At 40.4% G+C, this 25,444-nt stretch overlaps 1 protein-coding gene across 3 annotated transcripts; it reads right to left on the bottom strand.

Moving 5' to 3' along the window:
• Nucleotides 1–6,817: 6,817 nt before the first annotated feature.
• LOC114860773 (immunoglobulin lambda-1 light chain-like) lies at nt 6,818–24,594 on the bottom strand. Of its 3 annotated transcripts, none has more exons than XM_055510595.1 (4): nt 24,525–24,594; nt 24,127–24,452; nt 8,106–8,139; nt 6,818–7,294 (listed from the first exon to the last, which is right to left on the bottom strand). In XM_055510595.1, exons 1-4 carry the CDS (start codon nt 24,562–24,564, stop codon nt 6,966–6,968), a joined length of 729 nt encoding a protein of 242 aa, XP_055366570.1. In that variant the 5' UTR covers nt 24,565–24,594; the 3' UTR covers nt 6,818–6,965. The 3 variants fall into 3 exon arrangements, with proteins under 3 accessions (XP_055366570.1, XP_029015461.1, XP_055366571.1); XM_029159628.2 differs by lacking the exons at nt 24,127–24,452; nt 24,525–24,594 and adding exons at nt 8,433–8,758; nt 8,831–9,014; XM_055510596.1 differs by lacking the exons at nt 24,127–24,452; nt 24,525–24,594 and adding an exon at nt 13,990–14,313.
• Between the last annotated feature and the right edge of the window lie 850 nt (nt 24,595–25,444).

Here is a 25,444-nt window from a genome sequence, read left to right as displayed (position 1 = left end):
GCCATACCTGCTATACAGGAAGCTCACTTCCGGTTAGGGATTTTCAGAGTAAAAGATTCCGTACCTAGGAGACGACAAGAATATAAATTTGAAAATATATTTAGCGCAATTTCCGCAGGACTGTATATGTGTAGACACACTTGACAGACAATATTGGAATCTTGCAAGTGCTGCATGTTGATGAGGATGAAATGTTGTATTTACAGCTCTGACCCCGCAGCAGACGGGGATGAAGAAGCTAGAGGACTAGCTCACACAGACAGATGCGCAGCGCTATGTTGGAGTTTTAGTTTTTTAAAGTATTTTTCCATCCATCGTGTCCACGTGGTTCTGTTAATGTTAAATTGAATCGTCAGTTAAAAGCATTTTTAAGTGGAGTCAAACCACACAGTGAGAAGCCGGATACGGGCTCAGTATTAGTCACGTGACCGAGTAGAAGATGGCGACTAGTGGACAGGTGAGGAATAGCACAAAGCTCAGCTGGAGGAACTAGAAGCACAGATGACACCCAGTGTTTATAGGTCAACGCTTAGGCACTAGTATAAAAAATCACATGTCTTAAACAATGTCAAATCATTATTTAAATACTTACAAACGATTGTATTGTTTATACATTTCCAACTCCAATGGTTTCAAATCCTCAAATTAAGCTCTTAATGAAAATAATTCATCCATATCATCATTCATAGTGGTTCGGTTACTGTAAATTGTAGTAGGAACATTACTGTAGTTTGACCTTGTGGGAATAATAATTTTAACGAGACGTTTGATGCTGTTCTGTGGAATGGACACTAGGAGGCAGCATGGGATCACTATCAGAAACACAGAGGACACGTTTATTATAAAAACAGCCAGAAATGTAAATGTTTTGCTGGATTGTTTATGAATTGTAAAAAAAAAAAATACTATGGTGATTTATTCTTATTCAAAGCTCCTCCTCCTGTCAATCACCCACATCTTCATCGTGGTATTAAATTGCTCCTCATGCTCCGAACGCTCTGATCTGTCAGCAGTAAACTACCAAGTTACAAGATCAGCTCACACTGACATCATGCTGGGGACCCTATACTGGGGTATAATTACACATATATATGACAAATACTTTTTTATACTTGTAAGTATTACCCAAATGTACTTGATCAGTTGCTTATACTTTGCTTTGGTATATATAGACATGAAAGTGAAATGTTCACTTTTTTTTTTATTTAAGTACAAAACAAGCGTACTGTACCAATAGTATACTTGAATGAATACTTGTATATTTTTTGCATAGGGATACATATTTATACATAGACATAAATGAATCAAGTTAGAGAAAATCTTACATAATGACAATAAAAAAACATGATATAAACTTGAAGCTGTGTTAGTTAAATATTTGGTTTAATACAAATAAAATACACTTTTTAATGAGGAGATTTGTGTAAGTGAAATCGTGTGAAATCTTCATAACTGTTGACGCTTGATGAACTGTGACGACCACGTCAGCTCCTCCTCTTCCTCCTCCTCCTTAGCCTCTTCATAAGCTTCAGTGTCTCTGGTCATCACAGTCCAACCCCGCTCACTCTCAGCTGGACAGTGAGGGACATTCACACACTGACATCATGCTGGGGACCCTCTGTGCTCTCATCACTGCTCTCACATGTAAGATGCTTGTCTCATTTCTGCTACACATCACATTTTCACACACTAACATTTCACTCACTCTTGTTTCTTGTTTGTTGACAGATGTTGATGCAGCGAAGGTTCTGACCCAGACGCCTCCTGTCCACACAGCGTCTGTAGGACAACAAGTTGTTCTGAACTGTAACATTCAGAGAGATGATAATAGTGATGTCAATTGGTACAAACAGGTTCCTGGTAAAACTCCTCAGTACATTCTGAGATTTTACCGTACTTACGGGTCTCCAGCCTTTGGATCAGGATTCGCTTCAGATAGATTCAACTCTAAATCAACATCAGACATAAATTACCAGCTCATCATTAAACGGGCAGAGACAGGAGACACTGCTCAGTATTTCTGTGAGACATGGGACAACTCTGCTAAAGAGAGAGTATCACTATGATTTACACTGTGACAAAAACCTCCTCACAGACTCTTCTGCTTTTTGATCTGCTGGGACTGAACCATTCACGTAAAGCTTCCTACGACCTGCTCACAGGACTAAAACCTTTCTACGCCATTTCATTGTCACATGAACTCATTTAAAGACAGAAGAGAAAATGCAATATTATTACATTTGCAGTAAAAATCATTACAGTAAATACGTATTTATACACACAATAATAAAAGTTAGAGGAAACTTTTTATAACAACAATAAAAAGAAACACAATGAAAACTCATTTAGATAGGAATGTTTCATTTAACCAACAGACATAAATTACCAGCTCATCATTAAATGTGCAGAGACCGAAGTCACTGCTCAGTATTTCTATTATACAAGGGACAATTATGCTAAAGAGTTTCTAACTGTGTATCACATAGGCTCTGATTAGATACAGTCCATCAAAATAAAAAAATGTAAGATTTAAAATGGATTCTTTCTTATTTAAGATTTAAACATTTGATTTGTCACATACATGGTTGAACTGTAGTGAAATGAAACTGTGCCACATTCCAAACAGTGAAGAATTTAACAAAGAAGAAATCTAATAAACGTAAATAGAAACCAGGACCACCAGGAACCATGGATGGCGTGGTCTCCTCCAGACCAGGACGAACAGGAACAGAAGCTGACAGACGATGAATGTGGATGGACCTCTACAACATGGAGCTCTGAAGGAACTGGAAGTGGCCAAGTCTCTGTAGCAGCTGTGCTGGAGTTGAGCTGGACATGGAGCTGGTGGCCTGAAGCAGCATGAGTGAGCTCTGTGGGGGCAGTGTCAGGAGCTGAATGACAGGAGAAAAGGTACGTGGTGTGAGGAGCCCTGGGCCTTCAGCTCCTGTCTGTTCTAACAGAGGGGCGAGTTCAACCCTACAGTAGCTGTCACCAAGTCAAACGCAAGGTCACAGAAGCCCTCATTATTATTATTATGTCATTGGCCTGCTCTAATGTGGACAGTCTGTGATGGGGATCACCAGTCTGTGAGGCCGAGAGGGGAGTGAGGTGATCTCTCACGGCTCTGATGGGTCCGTGTCGGGCCGGGTCGCTCTGTTACGACCCGCCACCCAAGATGGCGGCTCGAGTGCGTGTCATGTCACGTGAGCGATGCGAGCGAGAGCTGTCGATACGTCACGTGACTGCTGGACTGCTTATCTGCAGTTTAAACGGACTGGTTGTTTCAATGTGTCAAAGCTTCATAAAGATCCAGACATGTTTCACATTACCAATGTATGGAATGTATTTATGACAAGTCCACACTGTAATCATAACTACAACTACATGTTGACAAGTCACAATTCCAATATAAATATCTTTATTAGTCAGACATCAGGGTCGTGTTAACGGCTCTTCTCCAAAGCTGGAGAGGCAGTGAATGCCACATTCTGTGGAAACGATTTCAAAATAAAAATCTTGATTTTATTAAATAGTAAACATCGAGGTCTCCTCAATGTAGTAAAAAAAACGCTGCAGAAGCACAATATATAGTGTTTATAACATGTGGCTATCAACCTATTTGCCACATTGAGGCTACTGATGTATTATTATTATCCACAGAGAAACACAATTACACACCTTTGATTAAATTACTTTTGTTTGGGAATAATACATGGACTGTGATCCTGAACAACCACGTATCAGTGAGGGTTTGATGGTTAGTTTGCTCTGATGCAGTTCTCATACACAAACAGCAGATGTCGATGTTCTGACTGTGTCAAATGGTGTCGAACAAGGTGTGGATTTCAACCCAACTGTGTCAAAGTGTCAGTGATTCATGAGGATTCTATTTCACCATCTCTAATGACAGGTACCGACTGTATGCACGTCTTACAGGCTGAGCAACGCAAGACTAACAAGAGGAAGTGTCCGTCAACGTCCACGTCTGTACAGGAGGTAGAGTAATCAATGCAATGACCCTGCAGGGAGTGCAGAGTGGGAGAAACAGGCTGGTGGAGCCAACCCAGCATCCTGACAGAGCCAGCTGATCTACAGACACCTTTAGCACTTTACCAGGAGTCCATGATTTTATAGTTCAATTGAAATATGACAAGTGTCACATCACGTCTTGATTTGCATAAAGCTCTAATTAAGGAGAGAAGTTTGCAGGTGCATCCTGGGAGGTGACGCTTCACTGGTGGAGGATGAAAACTCAGTTTCACTTGTTGCTGGTTTCACTTTAGAAAAGTACAGTTAGTTGTCTTCTGTCAGTGAAACCTCATTTATTAAAATTCCACTTTGTTATTATTAAAAAATCTGTGTTTTCATACTTCATGATGCTCAACTTGAGTCTTACTGTTCGTTAATCAGAGACTCAGCTTGATGTGAAACCTGAGTCTTGTCACTAACAGAGCTGCTCACAGGTTTAAAGGTTTGACCCGTCGTTACCTTAACTCTCCAGTCTGTGGCTCTGCTTCATTCTCCTCCTATTTAGATCAAGTCATCATTTAGATGAATCACACCAACTAAACAGGTTTAATAAATATATTGATGCTGCTGCTGGTTTATGAATAGAGTCGAGTGCTGAAACTCCTCCTCCTCCACTTTTCCTCCCTCATGGTCTTTATAAGTATTTCCAGACTCTGGTCTCACACCAACCCTGCTCACTCTCAGCTGGACAGAGACACAGTCACACACACTGACATCATGCTGGGGACCCTCTGTGCTCTCATCACTGCTCTCACATGTAAGATCCTTATTGTGATTTGTGAAGACTTTGTAATGCATGAATTTATAGTTATTTTGTGTTTGTTGACAGATGTCGATGCAGCGAAGGTTCTGACCCAGACGCCTCCTGTCCACACAGCGTCTGTAGGACAAGAAGTTGTTCTGAACTGTAACATTCAGAGAGCTGAGAATTCTGTTCATTGGTACAAACGGGTTCCTGGTAAAACTCCCCAGTACATTCTAAGATTTTACAATAGTTGGGGTTCTCCCGAATTTGGATCAGGATTCTCCTCAGACAGATTTGACTCTAAAGCCTCATCAAGCATAAATTACCAGCTCATCATTAAACGTGCAGAGACAGGAGACACTGCTCAGTATTTCTGTTATACATGGAGCAGCTCTGCTGATGAAGGCGTATCACTGTGATTTACACTGTGACAAAAACCTCCTCTCAAACTCTTTTGCTTTTTATCTGCTGGGACTGAACTCGTCGCCAATCGTTTATTTCTCACATAAACAAAAAATATTGTTAAAATTACAGTAAAAATAAGTACAATAGCTTGGAAAAAAAATGTATACTAAAAGTTTTTTCATGTATAATGAAGTATATTTACAAAGTATACTTTAAAAAGTAAGTATGTTCATGTGATTTTACTTCTGATATTGTGCAAGTTTAATCTTAATTCTTCTTGGGGCTAATTTTGGCCAACTTTTTACTTCCCAAAGGTTCACTCAAAGTTTCTATTTTAAATATGAAAAGTAAACTTTAAGCACAGAATTAGTCACGTTTTATTCAATATTAACTGCATTAAAATGCACTTTAAATAAACTTGCACATAGTAATTATGTACTTCTACTAACTGTACTGAAGAAGTAAACTATTGGTGTACTTAATACATCCATACTATTAGTATATACCTATAGTTTATAGATTACAGTGTAGCAGTATACTTTCAATGATTAATATTAACTTATAAAAACAACAGAGCTCCATTACCCACATTGGGGACCCTTCCTCTGGGGGAGGACCTGGGTAGCCAGTGTGAAGTTAAAAAGACACCCAGAGCCACAAACCTGGAACCTACGCTCTCTCTACTCACGCACCAGGCCACCAAAGTCTTTATGCTCATATATGAGCCTGAATGGCCAAAATGGAGATTAAACATTATCAACACAGTGCTCTGACCATTCAGTATCATTAATACATTTTAAGTGAATGTTTAGCATAATAAAGTAAATTTTTTTTTTAAATAGATACAACAGTGCTGTGCACTTAAAGGATGGTTCATTGAGTTTAATTAAGGATTTTCTTGGCTTTAAACTACTGTACATTGTATATATGCACACTGTGCATGTGATAAACATTCCTGTGTTTTAGTTCAAGTCCTTGTACATGTCCAACACACAGTGCTTTTATACATAAGGTGGGGACACATGGAGAGGCAATAGCGCAGTTGGTAGGGATGTCGTCCACCAAGTACTGTAATGATGGCAACCATGGCAGGAGCTGGTGAGAGTGCATGGGTGAATGAGAAACTAGTGTAAAGCGCTTTTGTTATTGAAACATTACTGATCCCACATCGGGGAAATTATTCTCTACACAAACTGAACCACTGTGGTATTCGAACCAGGAACCGAGCTGACTGTGACAAGTAAGTACTTTAAATTAGCCTCAAAAGACATTCTGAAGGATTTAGAGAAAAAAATTTGTTAATTTGCATAAGGCTCTAATTAAGGAGAGAAGGTTTGCAGGTGCATCCTGGGAGTTGATGCTTCACTGGTGGAGGATGAAAACTCAGTTTCACTTGCTGCTGGTTTCATATTAAGCTTTTTACAAACTAAATCAAGATGATAGAAATCACACATTTCTATTTGGTTCTGTTTTTACTGTATCAATTAAACCTATTAAATAAACTACTGAAAAATGTGAGTATGTATTTAAGTGACAATGAGCATGAATTTAAAAAAAACCCATTGAATTAAAAAAACATCAAATCCAAACAGAAGAAGAAGAAAACAGGTACAAAGATCATAAATATTGCAACAAAGATGCAGTGAATAAAAATGAATTTATTTAGTTAAATCAATCAGGAAACATAATTACAGCGCCAATACAACAACTATATGATCTGTTGGGACGCCTGTGAGCAGCAAACACACACAGAGTGAAGCAGCAGCTTTGTTCAGGCGTTGTTCTGCTACTCGTCTCCAGTGGGACAGTGTGACCTGCTGATGGTCTTCTCTGAAGTCTGGGAGCCCACAGACACTTTACATGTGTAAACCTTGTTGAGGTTCCAGTCGGACGTCTGCACGTCCAGACGGCTGCTGATGTGAAAGCTCTGGTCTGGTTGCTGAACAGCGGTGCTGGTAGAGACCCCACTGCTCACTGGACTCCCAGCAGCCGACCAGGTCACATGTGCAAACGGCACAGACTGACTGGACAGACAGACCACAGAGGCTTTGTTGGACTGGAGCTCAGCACTGGACGGAGGGAAGACTGTGAGGACAGGAGCAGGAGCACTGGAGCCTGAAACAACAGGCGGCAAACGACTGGTCGTCAGCTCGTTAGTGTTTAAACGCACGAGTGCAGGAGTGGAACTGACGATAGAACAGTTACGCTGATTAAAGGAAACCATCAACGTGAAAAACAGCTGCTACATTAAAATCTCACTAATGTTCTACAGTAAAAACAGTGTCTTCCTCTGTATCACATGAAATCATATTTATAATATTAAATAAATACATGTGCATCACCTTATGAAGAGAATTAAGGACATTATTCATTTCAGTTCAATAGTGTGGCTTAAAATCGGTCCTTGAATTTAAAGCTAAACAAAGTTACAATGTTTAATAAAAGGTTTCAGCTTTCAGAATCATGTTGTTTTGTTGAAGTCTGTTAATGAAAGGTAATTTTTGAAGTTACTTTAAAAGTATTAGTAAAAGTAAAGTAAGTATTTTTAAAATGAACAGACATTTTATTATTTTTCTTTTCTGATCATTTGTTATCAGTGTCTCATTAAAAAAGAACATTCATGGAATATATTTCTAAAGCTATGGATAAAAATAATCTTTTTGAATTATGATAAAAATCAAAAACTAAAAATATTGAACAAAATATTACATTTTTTTCCTGTTAATATTTTTAACCATCAAAAAACATGAAGAGATTTTTCTGCTGTCGTCAAAGTCACAGCTGTTTCGCAGAGTTTAAAATTTGTACTACTGTATTATCTAATGAGCATTTTACTAATTTGAAGTGATACATTTACAATTAAATGTTTAAATCTACCAGAAACAAGAACAGAAAGCGCCTTTTGAGACTAATTTAAAGTACTTACTTGTCACAGTCAGCTCGGTTCCTGGTCCGAATACCACAGTGGTTCAGTTTGTGCACATGGTCGTACAAAAACCTCCTGACTGTCACTAATGAGGCGAGTGGAACTGAAACATCCTGTTCACACCAACGTTCACTGACAACATCTCATCACTTCATCAGTCTGATCAGATCCACAAACTCTGCTGCTCTCGTTTCAACACGTTGGACTCTTTGGAGCTGTTTCTATGTTTCAGTGTCTGGATTGTGGTTTTGTTGTGGACTTTTATTCATTTTGGGCAGAACTGATCAGTCACTGAGGTTTTCGTTACAGTGCGAATCACAGTGATACGTGCTCATTAGCAGAGGTGTCCCATGTATGACAGAAATACTGAGCAGTTTCTCCTGTCTCTGCTTGTTTAATGATGAGCTGGTAATTTATGTCTGATGAAGCTTTAGAGTCAAATCTGTCTGAGGAGAATCCTGATCCAAAGGTTGGAGAACTGTCAGAGTGGTGAAATCTCAGAATGTACTGAGGAGTTTTACCAGGAACCTGTTTGTACCAACGGACTTTATTATTATCATCTCTCTGAATGTTACAGTGTAGAACAACTTGTTGTCCTACAGACGCTGTGTGGACAGGAGGCGTCTGGGTCAGAACCTTCGCTGCATCGACATCTGTCAACAAACACAAAATAACTATGAATTCATGCATTACAAAGTCTTCACAAATCACAATAAGGATCTTACATGTGAGAGCAGTGATGAGAGCACAGAGGGTCCCCAGCATGATGTCAGTGTGTGTGACTGTGTCTCTGTCCAGCTGAGAGTGAGCAGGGTTGGACTGTGACGACCAGAGACACTGAAGTTTAAGAAGAGGCTGAGGAGGAAGAGGAGGAGGAGCTGACGTGACCGTCATAGTTATGAAGATTTCACATCACTTAAAGAAATCTACTAGTTAAAAGGCGATTTGGTAGTTTTCATCATGTTTATTTTTATTGTCAGTATGTAAGATTTTCTCTACCTTGATTTATTCATGTGTATATATAAATATGTAACCCTTAAAAAAGTAAAAAGTAAAAAAATAGAACATTCAAGTACAGTATTGATATTGTTTTTTTAAACTTTTAAAAACTAAGTTCACTTTCATGTACAATTATACTACAATATACCAAAGCAAAGTATAATCAAGTGATCAAGTACAATATATTTGGTTAATAATTACAGTATAAAAAGTATAAAAAAGAGGTTAGAGTGTGTCAGGCTTTGCTAGACGCTGGACCCACGTGCACAGCACAGAGACGGATGGAAGTTCAAAAGACTTAATATTTAATCAGGTGCCCAATGACAGTAGCACACGACGGGACAGACAGGGAACAGGGCAGGGACCTAGACTGTGGGAGTTTTGGTGCTAGTCCATATATTGTTCCTCTTTTTACCTTGCTCCTGCTTAATCTATGTTTGTACCTGTGCTGAAGCTGGATTCTTGTGTTCAGACCTCTGCCTGCCCGACTGCCCTGCCTCAGAGCTGTGCATTTGAGTCCATCATCCAGCAAACCCTGACAACACGTTTACTTAATAATAAAGTGTAATAATAACACATTAATCGATGAGTTATCAAAAGTATGCTACAATAAACTACATGTGTACTAGCCTGTATGTAGTACAAAAACAGTTTAGTTGTTCAGTATAGTTAGTGGTCTAGAAGTACATAATTAGTATGTGCACAGTTAGTTTGCCACTGTGTTGATGAGGTTCAATCCCCATATTGGCCATTCAGGCTCAGATATGAGCATACAGACCTTGGTGTCCTGGTACTCTAGCTCAGTAGAGAGAGCATGGGTTGGAAAGCAGAAGGTTCCAGCTTTGTGCCTCTTTGAAAAAGTTAATTCATACTAGCTCCCTAAATGCTCCCCTATAGGTCAAAATTCAAAGATTAGAAATTAGAAGTTCCCCGATGTGGGATCAATGAAGTTCAATCATTATTATAAGTTGATATGAGTTATCAAAAGTATATTACTACACTATAATACATAAACTATAAGTCAATTAATGAAGTTCACTAATAGTTTAGTTGTTCAATACAGTTAGTAGCCTAAACGTACATATTTAGTATGTGCAAGTTTATGGGAGGCAGAGTCTTCAGCTGCCAAGCTCGTCTCCTGTGGAACCAGCTCCCTGTTCAGGTTCGACAGGAACTCCTTTAAGATCAGGCTTAAAACCTTCCTGTTTGATAAAGCTTATAGTTAGAGATGTTCAGGTCACTGGCAATGATTGTTAGTCACAGGAACCATGTCTTAGTTAAGCTGCAATAGACATAGACTGCGTGTCCAACCATCCTGCCTGTGCTCTGTTGTTGCTTGTTGTTGTTGCTGTGCTTTTCTCTCTGTCTCTCTCCCCTCACCCCAACCGGTCGATGCAGATGGCCGCTCAAATCCAGCCTGGTTCTTCCTCATGGAGAAGGAGTTTTTCCTTTCCACTGTTGCTGTCAAATTAAAGGCTTGCTGTATGTGGGATCTGTTGGGATTAGTTGTGTTTGGTTTTAAATTTACCTTGTAAAGTGCTTTGAGAACCTTTAACCTTGTTTTTGTGATTTGGCGCTGAATAAATAAAACTGAATTGAATTGAATTATTTAAAGTGCATTTTTATGCAGTTAATGGTGAATAAAATATGAGTAATTCTGTGCCTAAATTTAACTTCAAATAAACTTTAGTAGACTAAAAAGTGGGCCAAAATTAGTGCTAAAATGTCTTAAGAGTAAACTTGAAAAGATACTAGAAGTATATTTACATAAGTATATTTTTTTTAAATATACTTAAGAAATATACTTCTGTTTACTTGATCAAAAAACTTTTAGAATACATTTTTGCCAAAGGATTGTATTTACTTTTACGGTAATTTGAACAATAGTTTTTAACGTCAGAATGAAATGATGTATAAAGTTTTCAGTGCCGTGAGCAGGTTGTAAGAAGCTTTAGGTGATGGGTTCAGTCCCAGCAGATAAAAAGCAGAAGAGTCTGTGAAGAGGTTTTTGTCACAGTGTGAATCACAGTGAAACACCTTCATTAGCAGAGCTGTCCCATGTATAACAGAAATACTGAGCACTGTCTCCTGTCTCTGCATGTTTAATGATGAGCTGGTAATTTATGTTTGATGAGGTTTTAGAGTCAAATCTGTCTGAGGAGAATCCTGATCCAAAGGCTGGAGAACTCCAACCATGATAAAACCTCAGAATGTACTGAGGAGTTTTACCAGGAACCTGTTTGTACCAATGTACATAATTCTCATGTCTTTGAATGTTACAGTGTAGAACAACTTGTTGTCCTTCAGACGCTGTGTGAAGAGGAGGCGTCTGGGTCAGAACCTTCGCTGCATCGACATCTGTGAACAAACACAAAATAACTATGAATTCATGCATTAAAAAGTCTTCACAAATCACAATAAGGATCTTACATGTGAGAGCAGTGATGAGAGCACAGAGGGTCCCCAGCATGATGTCAGTGTGTGTGACTGTGTCTCTGTCCAGCTGAGAGTGAGCAGGGTTGGTGTGAGACCAGAGTCTGGAAATACTTATAAAGACCATGAGGGAGGAAAAGTGAAAGAGGAGGAGGAGTTTCAGCACTTCATTCAATTCATAAACCAGCAACAGAATCAGCTAAATTACACTTTTGTTTATGGTTGTTGGATTTGTCACAAATCCAGCATTATTGTCATGTTTCAGTCGAGTTTCCTGTTTTAATTTTGACAACCTACTGTTTGATTCCTGTTTGTGTAGGTTTACGTTTCAGTCAGATGATGTTCTCAGATGTTCCCTATTGTTCATCATGTCTAGTATTGAAGCACCGTCTCTGCCACAGCCCATTGTTTGCTCACGTACCTGTCAACTCTCCAGCGTCATTACCCAGTAAGTTCTTGTTTCTCACCTGTCTTGACTGCTCCCTCGCTTCTTGTGTTTTGACCTCTGCTGGAAACTGACCGTCGGTTGCCTGATCCCTGTCTGTACTGCTGCCATCATCTATGCAACCTGTGTACCGACCTTTGCCTGTCTGACAACGTCGTTCTTCTTAAAACCTCATGAACCGTTCCCTGATTCACTGTCGGGACCCCTAATGGAAAAGAGATCAGGGAAAAAGGAAAAGCAGGAAGGAGAAGTCGCCTATTACTGTACAATGCCTAAATTCTTACTATTACTAGTTTATATACAGCTTCTTGGTAGAGAATTTATTTCTGTGCATATAAAAATGTAGAGCTGAAAAAATATTCAATAAAAATATAGAGCTGCAATGCATCTTGGTTAAATTCAATGGAAGGAGAATTCTACAGTAACCAACAGAAACAATTACTAACCAACTGCAACAATTAATTATCATGAAGCAGGAGAAGGTCCTGACAATTTTGCCATTTCACCTTTCGTGACAGTAAAACTGTGCCGCAGATCGACATCTGACCTTCGATGTTTTGTTGAATTTGGCCACACACAAAATGCCTGTTGTTTTATACTAGTGTCTTTGTTTCTTTCTTGTTGTTTCAGCCTGTGATGTCACTTCCTGTTTTTTTCCTTGTTTGTAATTAGGATAATCATATTCACCCGTGTTTTAGGTTAGTATTTAAGCCCTAGTTTGGGTTCAGTCAACTGGTTTGTTGCATCTCTGTTACTATGTTCATTGCGCACCGTGTCAAGGTTTGTTTTGTCCTGCATGTCTCATGTTTTGTGTTTGTTGCATGTTTAGTGTTCTATGTAAGGTTGAGTTATTTTCCCGCTCTGCAGTGATCTTTAGTTCAGTCTGTGTGTTATTTTTGTGTTACCAGTCATTGACAATCCTGCAAGTGCAGTACCCTTAGTTTTGTATTTCCCTTTGTTTTATTTGCACGTAATACATTAAGCATTATAGAATTCACTGTGCATTTTCCTCAGGAAATGGTTTATTTATTAAAATAGATGTTTGGTTTAATGAAATATTGAGTCTTGTGCTTCAGGTCTTTTTCATTTTACTGTTTTTACTGTCATTATTCTATATATATATCTTTCTCTAACTTGATTAATTTGTGTGTATATAAATAAGTATTAGAGTGATTTTACTGTAAATTTAATAATATTTTATTTATGTGAGAATGAAATGATAGAAAAAGCTTTTCATGCTCTTAGTGTCATGATCTGGTTTTGTGTTTCTAGTTGTTTCCTGTCGTCACGCCATGTCCTGTTTTATTTTGTTAAACTTCCTGTTCTCTGTCAGCTGTCACTTACCTGTTCCCAGTATCCACACCTGTCAGTAATTACGTAATCACTCTGTGTATTTAGCCACCACCTGTTCCCATAGTCCGTTGCCAGATTGTTGAGTTTCTTAGTTTCCTGTGTGTCCTGAGTTTTTGAGTTCGTGTGTTCCTGAGAGTCTTAGTTTCCGTACTCTTTCCAGCATCTCTTGTTTAGCTACTCGTGTTTTGACCCTGATCGCCTTGACCCTTGCTTCTTGCCTGAACTTGCCTCTAACTATGTATCCCGCTACCTGTGAGAGAACCGTGCCTCATAATCTGACCGTGAGTTTGTCTTATCCCTGCCTGTACTTTTGCTGAGCCTGCTTGTGTACCGAACCCTGCCTGGACATTGAATCAGAGATTGCCTGCTCCCTTGTTTACTGCTTACTGAACTCTTCCGTGTATGACCTGGACTGCCTGACCCTGCCTTGTCGAATAAACCCGTGCTTAATCATAACCGTGCTTCTGTGCCGTGCATGTGGGTCCGCCACCTGCCCTAGTCTGACACTTAGCAGTTTATTAGAGAATGACGTAGGAAGGTTTCAGTGACGTGAGCAGGTTGTAGGAAGATTTAGGTGACTGGTTCAGTTCCAGCAGATAAAAAGCAGAAGAGTCTGTGAGGAGGTTTTTGTCACAGTGTGAATCACAGTGATACGTACTCTTGAGTTGAATTGTCCCATGTCTTACAGAAATACTGAGCGGTGTCTCCTGTCTCTGCTCCTTTAATGATGAGCTGGTAATTTATGTCTGATGAGGCTTTAGAGTCAAATCTGTCTGAGGAGAATCCTGATCCAAAGGTTGGAGAAGTGTGAGAATGGTAAAACCTCAAAATGTACTGAGGAGTTTTATTAGGAACCTGTTTGTACCAATGGACATAATAAGTCTCAGCTCTCTGAATGTTGCAGTTTAGAACAACTTGTTGTCCTACAGACGCTGTATGGACAGGAGGCATCTGGGTCAGAACCTTCGCTGCATCAACATCTGTCAACACACACAAAATAACTATGAATTCATGCATTACAAGGTCTTCACAAATCACAATAGGAATCTTACATGTGAGAGCAGTGATGAGAGCACAGAGGGTCCCCAGCATGATGTCAGTGTGTGTGACTGTGTCTCTGTCCAGCTGAGAGTGAGCAGGGTTGGTGTGAGACCAGAGTCTGGAAATACTTATAAAGACCATGAGGGAGGAAAAGTGGAGGAGGAGGAGGAGTTTTAGCGCTCGACTCCATTCATAAACCAGCAGCATAATCTCAGCTGAAGTCATGTTTATTGTAGGTGTGATTCATCTGAATGATGACTTGATGTAAATAGGAGGAGAATGAAGCAGAGCCACAGACTAGAGAGTTAAGATAACAACGGGTCAAACCTTTAAACCTGTGAGCAGCTCTGTTATTGACAAGACTCAGGTTTCACATGAAGCTGAGTCTCTGATGAACGAACAGTAAGACTCAAGTTGAGCATCATAAGGTATGAAAACACTGATAGTTGTTTTGTTTTTGTAATAACAGAGTAGGAAGTTTAATAATTATGTTTAACTTACATTAAAAGAACCAAAACATGTAACTAGTTTTCATCACCTGATAATAAGCATCATAATGTAGAAAAAAACTCTCAGTTGTTGTTTTAAAAGAAATAAAGTATAAATTTTATTATTTACATTTAACTTATATTAAAATAACAAAAATCAACATATGACTATTTTCTATCACCGTCTTTTAAAGTGAAACCAGCAGAAAGTGAAACTGAGTTTTCATCCTCCACTAGTGAAGCGTCACCTTCCAGGATGCACCTGCAAACCTTCTCTCCTTAATTAGAGTTTCATACAAATCAAGATGTCATGTGACACTTGTTATACTTTAGTTAAACTGTCTAATGAAAACTGAACCACTTTAAATGGATGTAATGTTCTTGGTCATGTAAAAAAAAGGGTGATGTGAGGGGCTCGGCCACTACGCCCATCCAGCAAGCAGAGGAAAGAATCCTAGCAGCCAGGGAGCCCACACACAAGCCCCCCAGGCAGAGCTGCAGCCACAGAGACAGCACCCGAGGTCAGAGCGAGCCACCGGGGGTCAACGCTGTCCGCCCCATGAGATCAGGGGCAAACACTCCACCCGGTGGGAGGGTCGGCCTGAATGAGTGGAGCCCGAGGACCCACAGTCCGTAGGGAGCCCACCAGGAGATGCCCCCGCGCCCAGAGTGGGGCCCAGTCCACCACCCCCACACGAGCGGAGCGGGGCCTACCCCATCGGCCCGACCTCATCCCCTGGCGCTACAGCGGCCTGCAGCACAAGGCCAGCAATTGGTGGGGTCAGCAGAAAAGAGACCACCCAGGCAGACGATCATCGTACCCCGGGCGGAAAACCGGACCCCCCCACACTTCAACCGCACCACACGCATACCAACTCACACAAACACAGATGCATACACCCACCCACATGTGCAACACACATAATCACATCAACACACACACCATAAACTCTCTCACAACAAACTAGTCAATTATACTGTACGTGAACCAATGCACTCTCAGATACATTCTCGCACCCACGCCATTCGCTTGATCACATTCGTGGGGAGGGTAGGTCTCCGGCCTGTCGTCCATGTGGCCCCAGACAGGGACCGCAGCTCCTGCCGAGCCCCGCCCAACCCCCCCAACCCGGGGGAGGCAGAGGGCAGTAGAAAAAGGCACCCCAGAACCCTGCAACCCAGCTTGGACGTGAGTGTGTGGAACTAAAGTGCACTGAAGGTGGGTGACACCTCCAGGAGCACAACCGCTGGCTGACGGTGTGTCCCACAGACAGTGCCCCCCCTCACCCTAAACGTCTTTTTGCAGTTAAAACTGGGTGGTGATCTCTCCACCAGGACCAGTGGGCGAGGCCACAACTGGCCTCGGCCCCAGGCCCCAGTGAAAGAGCTCACCCCCGGCCCTAAATGTATGTGTATTTGGCTAAGTATGAGGAACTTTGGGAGATAGTCAATTCTCCGAGGGGTCCAGCAGACAGAGCCATCAATGGGAAGACTCCGTCTACTGGCCCCCTCGGAAGGAGCCCCAGATTCCTGGACGAGTGTGTATGACTAATGCAATTAAAACTGCAGAGCATCCCACTTAGAAGGGACACTTACCTGAGATTTGTACAGGCAGAGACTGCGCACAGTATGTTTGTGAACCTATTTTTTGTGTCTTGGAATCAGCGATAAATCATTGCTGGGGTTAAAAACATAAATAGGAAGAGGTGTCACAATCCGGGGGTTTGTCTGCATGTGATTTCCTGTTTTATTTCGTAGTTGTTGTAGCCCTTGTCTGTACCGTAGCCTCACCTGCCTCCGTGTATTGACCTCTGCCTGTACCACGACATTGAGTTTGTGTTAAACCCTTCCTACTTACCTGTCTGCCTCCTGTGCTGTGGATGTGGCTCCGTCATCGCAATAACCGTGACACCAGGTCTGCAAGTTGTGTGATTATGTCAAGCTACAATACTTTAAGGCTTGTGTAAAATGTGCAAAATTATATATTTTTAGTGTAAATCTGACCATATTTATTTTTTTTCTTTTGTGTATGAATGAGTTTATGTACGAATGAAATGATGTAGAAATGTTTCAGTGCCGTGAGCAGGTGTATGAAGCTTTAAGCGACTGGTTCAGTCCCATAATATTAAATGAATACATTTTCATCACTTGACTTTGTTTATGTCTGTGTCTCCACAAGAGAAATGACTCGTTTTATTATTGTAACTTTAAATCTGTAGTGGAATTTAAACAGTTCAACAAAGTTACATTATTTAATGAAATGTTTCAGATTAATTCTGATTTGTTATTTTATGAAAATCTGATGATAAAAATTACTTTTCTAAATATGTTAAAAATTCAAACTAAAATACTATAAAATAAAAAATAAATAAAATATACTGTTGTTGTTGTTTTTTTTTGTTAATACGATTTTACACATTTAAGATGTTACATTAACAGTTTTCTCTTTAAATCCCTCAGAAACAACAACAGAAAGCATCTTTTGACACACTGTGTTTGTATAAATGAGTTCATATTACAGTAGAATGAAATGATGTAGAAATGTTTCAGTGCAGGGAGCAGGTTGTAGGAAGCTTTAGGCGACGGGTTCAGTCCCAGCAGATAAAAAGCAGAAGAGTCTGTGAGGAGGTTTTTGTCACAGTGTGAATCACAGTGATACGCCTTCATTAGTAGAGTTGTTCCATGTATAACAGAAATACTGAGCACTGTCTCCTGTCTCTGCACGTTTAATGATGAGCTGGTAATTTATGTTTGATGAGGCTTTAGAGTCAAATCTGTCTGAGGAAAATCCTGATCCAAAGGTTGGAGAACTGTCAGAATGGTGAAACTTCAGAATGTACTGAGGAGTTTTACCAGGAACCTGTTTGTACCAGTGGACACGGTAATTATCATCTCTCTGAATGTTACAGTTCAGAACAACTTGTTGTCCTACAGACGCTGTGTGGACAGGAGGCGTCTGGGTCAGAACCTTCGCTGCATCGACATCTGTCAACAAACACAAAATAACTATGAATTCATGCATTACAAAGTCTTGACAAATCACAATAAGGATCTTACATGTGAGAGCAGTGATGAGAGCACAGAGGGTCCCCAGCATGATGTCAGTGTGTGTGACTGTGTCTCTGTCCAGCTGAGAGTGAGCAGGGTTGGTGTGAGACCAGAGTCTGGAAATACTTATAAAGACCATGAGGGAGGAAAGTGGAGGAGGAGGAGTTTCAGCGCTCAACTCTATTCATAAACCAGCAGCATCAGATAGATAGTGTTTAAGCACTTGATACAATTCATAAACCAGCAACAGAATCAACTAAATTGTACTTTTGTTTACGGTTGTTCAGATTGTCACAAATCCAGCATTATTGTCATGTTTCGGTCGAGTTTCCTGTTTTATTTCTGACAACCTACTGTTTGATTCCTGTTTGTGTAGGTTTACGTTTCAGTCAGTTGATGTTCTCAGATGTTCCCTATTGTTCATCATGTCTAGTATTGAAGCACCGTCTCTGCCACAGCCCATTGTTTGCTCACGTACCTGTCAACTCTCCAGCGTCATTACCCAGTAAGTTCTTGTTTCTCACCTGTCTTGACTGCTCCCTCGCTTCTTGTGTTTTGACCTCTGCTGGAAACTGACCGTCGGTTGCCTGATCCCCGTCTGAACTGCTGCCATCATCTATGCAACCTGTGTACCGACCTTTGCCTGTCTGACAACGTCGTTCTTCTTAAAACCTCAAGAAACTGATTCCTGCCTCGCGCTGTGCATTTGGGTCCTACTCTACACCTCGTGCCTGACACAGACTGGAAGGTTCAGGTAACGATGGGTCAAACCTTTAAACCTGTGAGCACCTCTGTTAGTGACAGGTCTCAGGTTTCACATCAAGCTGAGTCTCTGATGAACATAATACTTACTGTAAGTTGAGCATCAAAATGTATGAAAACACCATGTTGGGTTTAACTGACAGTAGGTAAACATAAAAAATCAACACGTGACTGGTTGTTTAGACAATGTTACTGTATAATGCCCAGTCCGGCCGTTCGGTGCAGCCTAGCTGCATGAATTGGTCCCAAGCCTGGATAAACAGAGGGATCATGCCAGGAAGGCGATTTGCCAAAACAACCAAGCAATTCATTTGCTGTGGGGACCCTTGATGGGAAAAAGCAGGAAGGAGAAGTCGCAGCGTGTGTCAAGGTTTGTTTTTGTGGTGGAAATTTCCAATAAAGAGGCAGATGAGAGAGTTGTCCTTCATGTGATTTATTATAAAAATGAAGGAAAATAAAAATAATGGAAAAAGCAAATCAAAAGCATGGATGTTGATCGTGCACATCAACAAACCAAAAACCAGCTGGGAGATCAATGCACACACCACGAAGGTGTGATGTAAAGAGCCCACGATCCTCAAGTGGCTCTGCCTTTTAACCCCTTTCTCTGGCTCTGGTGGAATGTCTCTCTGCACCAATAGAATTGTTTGTGCCACCTTATCTCGCCGTGAGTTAGAATGTTTACGTTCTCACTTCTGCATCATCGTGTCTTGTTCTCCAAAGGAATAAACACCAAGCTTCCAAGACAAGATGCATTCGCTTTACCAGCCTTGGGTCTGGTGGGGAGTCAGATAGGATGGAGCCAGAGTCCGGGTGTAAAAGACAAATATATATCATAGACTATTAGTCAGTCAAATGGAAGATCAGATGTTTAAACTTGATGACAGCGCACAAGAGATTAGTTGTTTGTGTAAGAATGTTCAGTGATGCACCTAACCAGCACATGACGACTGTGTTGGATAAGGAAAAGGACAAAGGCACAATTTTATCCATTACAGTTTTGTCCTGTATGTCTCATGTTTTGTGTTTGTTGCATGTTTAGTGTTTTATGTAAGGTTGAGTTATTCCCCTGCTCTGTAGTGATCTTTAGTTTAGTTATGTGTGTTATTTGTGTGTTACCAGTCATTGACAATCCTGCATGTGCAGCACCCATAGTTTTGTATTTCTCTTTGTTTTAATTCGGCACGTAATACATTCAGCATTATAGAATTCACTGGGCATTTTCCTCAGGAAATGGTTTATCTATTAAAATAGATGTTTGGTTTAATGAAATAGATGTTTGGTTTAATGAAATATTGAGTGTTGTGCTTCAGGTCTTTTTCATTTTACTGTTTTAACTGTCAGTACTCTATATAGGGATTTCTCTAAATTGAATAATTTGTGTATTTATATAAATATGTATTATAGTGATTTTACTGTAAATTTAATAATATTTTTATTTATGTGAGAATGAAATGATAGAGAAAGCTTTTCATGCTGTTTGCAGGTTGTAGGAAGCTTTAAGTGACTGGTTCAGTCCCAGCAGCTTAAAAAGCAGAAGAGTCTGTGAGGAGGTTTTTGTCACAGTGTGAATCACAGTGAAACATGCGCAGCAGCAGAGGTGTCCCATGTCTCACAGAAATACTGAGCAGTGTCTCCTGTCTCTGCTTGTTTATTGATGAGCTGGTAATTTATGTTTGATGAGGCTTTAGAGTCAAATCTGTCTGAGGTGAATCCTGATCCAAAAGTGGGAGAACTGCGAGAACGGTAATAGTGCAGAATGTACTGAGGAGTTTTACCAGGAACCTGTTTGTACCATCTGACAACACCATCATCATCTCTCTGAATGTTACAGTTCAGAACAACTTGTTGTCCTACAGACGCTGTGTGGACAGGAGGCGTCTGGGTCAGAACCTTCGCTGCATCAACATCTGTCAACAAACACAAAATAACTATGAATTCATGCATTACACAGTCTTTACAAATCACAGTAAAAATCTTACATGTGAGAGCAGTGATGAGAGCACAGAGGGTCCCCAGCATGATGTCAGTGTGTGTGACTGTGTCTCTGTCCAGCTGAGAGTGAGCAGGGTTGGTGTGAGACCAGAGTCTGGAAATACTTATAAAGACCATGAGGGAGAAAAAGTGCAGGAGGAGGAGTTTCAGCGCTCAACTCTATTCATAAAGCAGCAGCATCAGATAGATGTGTTTAAACACTTGATTCAATTCATAAACCAGCAACAGAATCAGCTAAATTACACTTTTGTTTATGGTTTTTCAGATTGTCACAAATCCAGCATTATTGTCATGTTTCAGTTTCCTGTTTTATTTTTGACAACCTACTGTTTGATTCCTGTTTGTGTAGGTTTACGTTTCAGTCAGTTAATGTTCTCTGATGCTTCCTATTGTTCATCATGTCTAGTATTGAAGCCACAGCACATTGTTTGCTCACGTACCTGTCAACTCTCCAGCGTCATTACCCACTAAGTCTTTGTTCTTGTTTCTCACCTGTCTTGACTGCTCCCTCGCTTCTTGTGTTTTGACCTCTGCTGGAAACTGACCGTCGGTTGCCTGATCCCTGTCTGTACTGCTGCCATCATCTATGCAACCTGTGTACCGACCTTTGCCTGTCTGACAACGCCGTTCTTCTTAAAACCTCATGAACTGTCCCTGATTCGCTGTCGGGACCACTAATGGGAAAGAGATCAGGGAAAGGGGAAAAGCAGGAAGGAGAAATCGCCTATTACTGTACAAGGCCTAAATTCTTACTATTACTAGTTTATATATAGCTTCTTGGTAGAGAATTTATTTCTGTCCATATAAAAATGTAGAGCTGAATAAATATGTAATAAAAATAAAGAGCTGCATTGCATCTTGGTAAAAATATAATGGAAGGAGAATTCTACAGTAACCAACAGAAACAATTACTAACCAATTGCAACAATTAATTATCATGAAGCAGGAGAAGGTCCTGACAATTTTGCCATTTCACCTTCCGTGACAGTAAAAATGTGCCGCAGATCGACATCTGACCTTCGATGTTTTGTTGAACTTGGCCACACAGAAAATGCCTGTTGTTTTATACTAGTGTCTTTGTTTCTTTCTTGTTTTTTCAGCCTGTGATGTCACTTCCTGTTTTTTCCCTTGTTTGTAATTACAGTAGGATAAACATATTCACCCGTGTTTTAGGTTAGTATTTAAGCCCTAGTTTGGGTCCAGTCAACTGGTTTGTTGCATCTCTGTTACTATGTTCATTGCGCACCGTGTGTCAAGGTTTGTTTTGTCCTGCATGTCTCATGTTTTGTGTTTGTTGCATGTTTAGTGTTCTATGTAAGGTTGAGGTATTTTCCTGCTCGGCAGTGATCTTTAGTTTAGTTATGTGTGTTACTTTTGTGTTACCAGTCATTGGCAATCCTGCATGTGCAGCACCCTTAGTTTTGTATTTCCCTTGTTTTATTTGCACGTAATACATTCAGCATTATAGAATTCACTGTGCATTTTCCTCAGGAAATGGTTTATCTGGTAAAAATAGATGTTTGGTTTAATGAAATATTGAGTTTTTTGCTTCAGATCTTTTTCGTTTAACTGTTTTTACTGTCATTATTCTATATATATCTTTCTCTAACTTGATTAATTTGTGTGTATATAAATAAGTATTAGAGTGATTTTACTGTAAATTTAATAATATTTTATTTATGTGAGAATAAAATGATAGAAAAAGCTTTTCATGCTCTTAGCAGCTTATTAGAGAATGACGTAGAAAGGTTTTAGTCCTGTGAGCAGGTTGTAGAAAGCTTTAAGTGACTGGTTCAGTTCCAGCAGATAAAAAGCAGAAGAGTCTGTGAGGAGGTTTTTGTCACAGTGTGAATCACAGTGATACGCCTTCATCAGCAGAGGTGTCCCATGTACAACAGAAATACTGAGCAGTGTCTCCTGTCTCTGTACGTTTAATGATGAGCTGGTAATTTATGTTTGATGAGGTTTTAGAGGCAAATCTGTCTGAGGAGAATCCTGATCCAAAGGTTGGAGAACTGTAAGTATGGTAATAGTACAGAATGTACTGAGGAGTTTTACCAGGAACCTGTTTGTACCAACTGACAAGACGATTCTCATCTCTCTGAATGTTACAGTGTAGAACAACTTGTTGTCCTACAGACGCTGTGTGGACAGGAGGCGTCTGGGTCAGAACCTTCGCTGCATCAACACCTGTCAACAAACACAAAATAACTATGAATTCATGCATTACAAAGTCTTAGCAGAAAATCACAATCATAATCTTACATGTGAGAGCAGTGATGAGAGCACAGAGGGTCCCCAGCATGATGTCAGTGTGTGAATGTCCCTCACTGTCCAGCTGAGAGTGAGCAGGGTTGGACTGTGATGACCAGAGACACTGAAGCTTATGAAGAGGCTGAGAAGGAAGAGGAGGAGGAAGAGGAGGAAGAGGAAGAGGAGAAGGAGGAGGAGCTGACCTGGGCGTCACAGTTCATCAAACGTCAACAGTCCCAGGTCCAACCATCCTGCCTGTGCTCTGTTGTTGCTTGTTGTTGTTGCTGTGCTTTTCTCTCTCTCTCTCTCCTCACCTCAACCGGTCGAGGCAGATAGCCGCCCACATTCAGCCTGGTTCTGCTGGAGGTTTCTTTCTCGTTAGAGAGGGAGTTTTTCCTCTCCACTGTTGCTGTCTAATTGTAATTAAAGGCTTGCTCTCTGTGGGATCTGTTGGGTTTAGTTGTGTAAGGTCTTGAACTTACCTTGTAAAGTGCCTTGAGATAATAATATTAATGTAGTTAATAGTGAATAAAACATGAGTAGTTCTGTGCCTAAAGTCAACTTCAAATAAACCTTTGGAGACTAAAAAATGGGACAAAATTAGTGCCAAGAAGTATTAAGAGTAAACTTGTAAGTGTCATGAACCTTGACTGTTCCTGTATTTTTTTCTGGTTTGCCATGTTCATTTCCTGTTTTATTTTGGTAGTGTTTCCGGTTTCTGTTCCGTCATGTCTTTTGCCCGCTTTACGTTCCTGGTCACGTGCCCTGTCAGCTGTTTTGATTATTTAATTAGTTTCCAACATTTAAGCTCTAGCACTCACCTGTTCTGTTTGCCAGATAGTCTTTGTCACTACCCAGTTTGTCAGCCTACACCCATATCCAAGTACTGTACGTCCCTGGTTTTGACTCGTGCCTGTTCTGACTGTGTTGTTGCCTTGTCCTTGCATGTACCTCTGCTGGATATTGTGACCTCTGGTTTTTGACAATTGCCTGCCCAACTCCCGTTTTTTGCCTGCCGTTTTGGAATATGACAGTAAGGATACTGTTAACAATACTTTTTACCATAAGAATTAAATTGTGTAGATAGGGTTTAGTGCTGTGAGCAGGTTGTAGAAAGCTTTAGACGACAGGTTCAGTCCCAGCAGATCAAAAAGCAGAAGAGTCTGTGAGGAGGTTTTTGTCACAGTGTGAATCACAGTGATACGGCCTCACTAGCGGAGGGGTCCCATGTACAACAGAAATACTGAGCAGTGTCTCCTGTCTCTGCACCTTTAATGATGAGCTGGTAATTTATGTCTGATGAAGCTTTAGAGACAAATCTGTCTGAGGAGAATCCTGATCCAAAGGATGGAGAACTGTGAGAATAGTAATAGTACAGAATGTACTGAGGAGTTTTACCAGGAACCTGTTTGTACCAACTGACAAAGTAACCATCATTTCTCTGAATGTTACAGTGTAGAACAACTTGTTGTCCTACAGACGCTGTGTGGACAGGAGGCGTCTGGGTCAGAACCTTCGCTGCATCAACATCTGTCAACAAACACAAAATAACTATGAATTCATGCATTACAAAGTCTTCAGAAATCACAATAAGGATCTTACATGTGAGAGCAGTGATGAGAGCACAGAGGGTCCCCACCATGATGTCAGTGTGTGTGACTGTGTCTCTGTCCAGCTGAGAGTGAGCAGGGTTGGTGTGAGACCAGAGTCTGGAAATACTTATAAAGACCATGAGGGAGGAAAAGTGGAGGAGGAGGAGTTTCAGCACTTCATTCAATTCATAAACCAGCAACAGAATCAGCTAAATTATAGGAGGAGAATGAAGCAGAGCCACAGGCTGGAGAGTCGAGGTAACGACGGATCAAACCTTTAAGTTTGTGAGCAGCTCTGTTAGTGACAAGACTCAGGTTTCACATCAAGCTGAGTCTCTGATGAACGAACAGTAAGACTTGAGCATCATAAGGTATGAAAACACTACCCACTTTTTTTTTTAGTAATAACAAAGTGGAAATTTCATTATTTAGGTTTAACTGACAGAACACAACTAACGGTACTTTTATAAAGTGAACCAGCAGCAAGTGAAACTGAGTTTTCATCCTCCACCAGTGAAGCATCACCTCCCAGGATGCACCTGCAAACCTTCTCTCCTTAATAAGAGCTTCATGCAAATCATGACGTCATGTGACTCTTGTTATACTTTTGTTAAAATATCTGATGAAAACTGAACCACCAGAAACTGAAAAATCGAGGCATGCTAGTGTTAAAGCGATGTAATATTGATGGTCATGTGATACGTATCAAACAGTTTTAACAACAATAACTTTATTCTCTAATCTGACCTGTTGCTTTCTGTCCTCAGAGGTTAAACTCTTCATTTACATGCAGCTGTAAATACAGACATGAGGCCTGCAGCTGCTGCTGGGAAGGATGAGACGGAGGACAAGAAGAAATGTCTCACGTCTTTACATGTTTAGAGACAATACTGACGCTTCTGTGGTGAGAACAAATGAATAAAGACTCAA

Source organism: Betta splendens, chromosome 8 (assembly GCF_900634795.4).
Source record: "Betta splendens chromosome 8, fBetSpl5.4, whole genome shotgun sequence".
In the NCBI taxonomy this organism is placed as follows: domain Eukaryota; kingdom Metazoa; phylum Chordata; class Actinopteri; order Anabantiformes; family Osphronemidae; genus Betta; species Betta splendens.
Note: the sequence above shows the minus strand (reverse complement) of the source record. Positions and strands in the feature narration are given on the sequence as shown.

Bases quoted from the DNA above. Each gene is read 5' to 3' on its own strand.
- LOC114860773 (XM_029159628.2), bottom strand. From the start codon at position 8,999: ATGACGGTCACGTCAGCTCCTCCTCCTCTTCCTCCTCAGCCTCTTCTT. The intron at 8,759-8,830 runs GTAAGATCCTTA...GTTTGTTGACAG, and splicing joins TCTCATCACTGCTCTCACAT to ATGTCGATGCAGCGAAGGTT. The intron at 8,140-8,432 runs GTATCACTGTGA...TGAACCACTGTG, and splicing joins ACACCTCTGCTAATGAGCAC to GTATTCGGACCAGGAACCGA.